General features: G+C 44.7%; 1 protein-coding gene across 1 annotated transcript; it reads right to left on the reverse strand.

The window, feature by feature from the left end:
• Positions 1 to 362: 362 nt before the first annotated feature.
• LOC115077608 (olfactory receptor 5B12-like) lies at positions 363 to 1,295 on the reverse strand. Its single transcript, XM_029579906.1, has one exon. The coding sequence runs from the start codon at positions 1,293 to 1,295 to the stop codon at positions 363 to 365; it is 933 nt and encodes a 310-aa protein (XP_029435766.1).
• Positions 1,296 to 1,928: the final 633 nt, after the last annotated feature.

Below are 1,928 nucleotides of genomic sequence, written 5' to 3' on the forward strand. Positions count from 1 at the left end.
GCAGGGGCTGCCTCGTGGTCGGGGTCGGAGGCGGCCGTGGGTAAGTGAAAAATTGGGCCTTACACCGGCGGGGTATTAAGTTTGGACATTGTATTTGCAGTCCTGGACCTAGGGCCATGCCTTAGGGCTCCTTACAGGTCCCAAATCCAGCCACTGTTTGTGACCCTTGAGAACTGACCCCATCTATCTCCCTCACATGGCTGACAATGCTGCTTCTGACACATCCACAGCCCTGGCTGACCCAACTCAAGTATCAAACCAGGGACCTTCCATTTTAAAGGGAGAGTCATCATGCACTCTACTAGAAACTGAAATGCCCTACGTGTGAGAACCTTCTGTGATTTATCACAGGCTCCCATAATCTACTTCCCCATGACTTTCCTGACTGCATTTTTTACTTCCTTGTTCCTCAGACTGTAAATGAGGGGGTTCAGCATGGGGGTGACAATCATGTAGAGCACGGAGAGGATTTTACCCTGTTTCTGGGAGTATGCTGAGGGGGGTAGCAAGTAAATACAGAACAGTGACAAACAATAAATGGAGACGACAGTGAGGTGGGAGGAGCAGGTGGAGAAGGCCTTCCGCTTCCCCTCTGCAGAGCGGATTCTCAGGATGGCTGAGATGATGTAGACGTAGGATATGATAATCACAAGGAAGGCAGGCATTGTCATCAATGAAGTTACAACAAGCACTAAGCTTTGTGTGATTGCTGTGTCAGTGCAGGAAAGCTTCAACACTGGCATGAGCTCACAAAAGAAATGATCGATGACATTAGAGGCACAGAATGAAAGGCGGGTGACAGAAGCTGTGATCATCTCAGCAGGTATAAAACTACTGATCCAAGAAGCAGCTGCCAGCAGGACACAAACTCTCCGATTCATAATGAGGGAATAACGCAAGGGGTGGCAGACTGCGGCATAACGATCATAAGCCATGGCAGTAAGGAGGAAGATCTCCACGCAGATAAAAACTATGAAGAAATGCAGCTGTACTAGGCATCCAGTGTAGGAAATGGTCTTATCCCCTGAGAGGAAGATTTCCAGCAGTTTTGGGGTGATGGTGCATGTGCAGCAGATGTCTGTGAGAGAGAGGTTGCTGAGGAAGAAATACATGGGGCTGTGCAGGTGGGGGTCAGCACAGGTCACTGTGATAAGCACAAGGTTCCCCAGCAGGGTGATCAGGTAGATGAGCAGGAAGACCAGGAAGAGAGGAACCTGCAGCTGGGAGTTATCAGAAAGCCCCAGAATAATGAATTCTGTCACCATCGTCAAATTTTCCACATCCACTGGAGCCATCGCACTATTATTATTGAATTTATGTGCTTATTAATAATTCTAATACACTGATCTGAAAAGCTTTTTTTCAAGTATAGAACACCATAACTCACATAATAAACATAAACATGGACATACATTAAGAATACAAAATAAATAAGATCACTTAAAATAAAACGAAAATCTAAAGCCTGTTATGAACAGCTAACAGAAAACTAAAATAATCTATCCAAATGTATGTTGAAATAAAGAGGCTTTATCCTGAAAGCAAGTTAATCTCTTTCTAATCACAAATCTTGTGCAAGAGGGTTCCACAGGGTCGATTTGTCACTGAAAACACTCCTAGAGGTAAAAAGAAGAAATTGGAAATGACAAATATGTTAAGTGCAGATGTCATTGAGTTTTACAGATGCTGCAATGTGTGGCCTGCAGTGAAAGCCGCTGATCTGCACCTCCTCAGGTGTCACTTACAACTCACTAGCAATGTGTTGGACGTTCATTGCACTGGAGGAGATTTACAGCCAAGGGTTTTCTGTTAGCAAACGTTCTCATCCTATTCTGTGTCTGAAAGAAAAGAGGTTTAAAGTTAGGTCTAAAAGTCACTGATAGAGCTGGGGATAATAGCTCAGCCATAGAGAGATAAAATGACTCCCC

This window comes from Rhinatrema bivittatum, chromosome 16 (genome assembly GCF_901001135.1).
Source record: "Rhinatrema bivittatum chromosome 16, aRhiBiv1.1, whole genome shotgun sequence".
Taxonomy (NCBI): Eukaryota; Metazoa; Chordata; class Amphibia; order Gymnophiona; family Rhinatrematidae; genus Rhinatrema; species Rhinatrema bivittatum.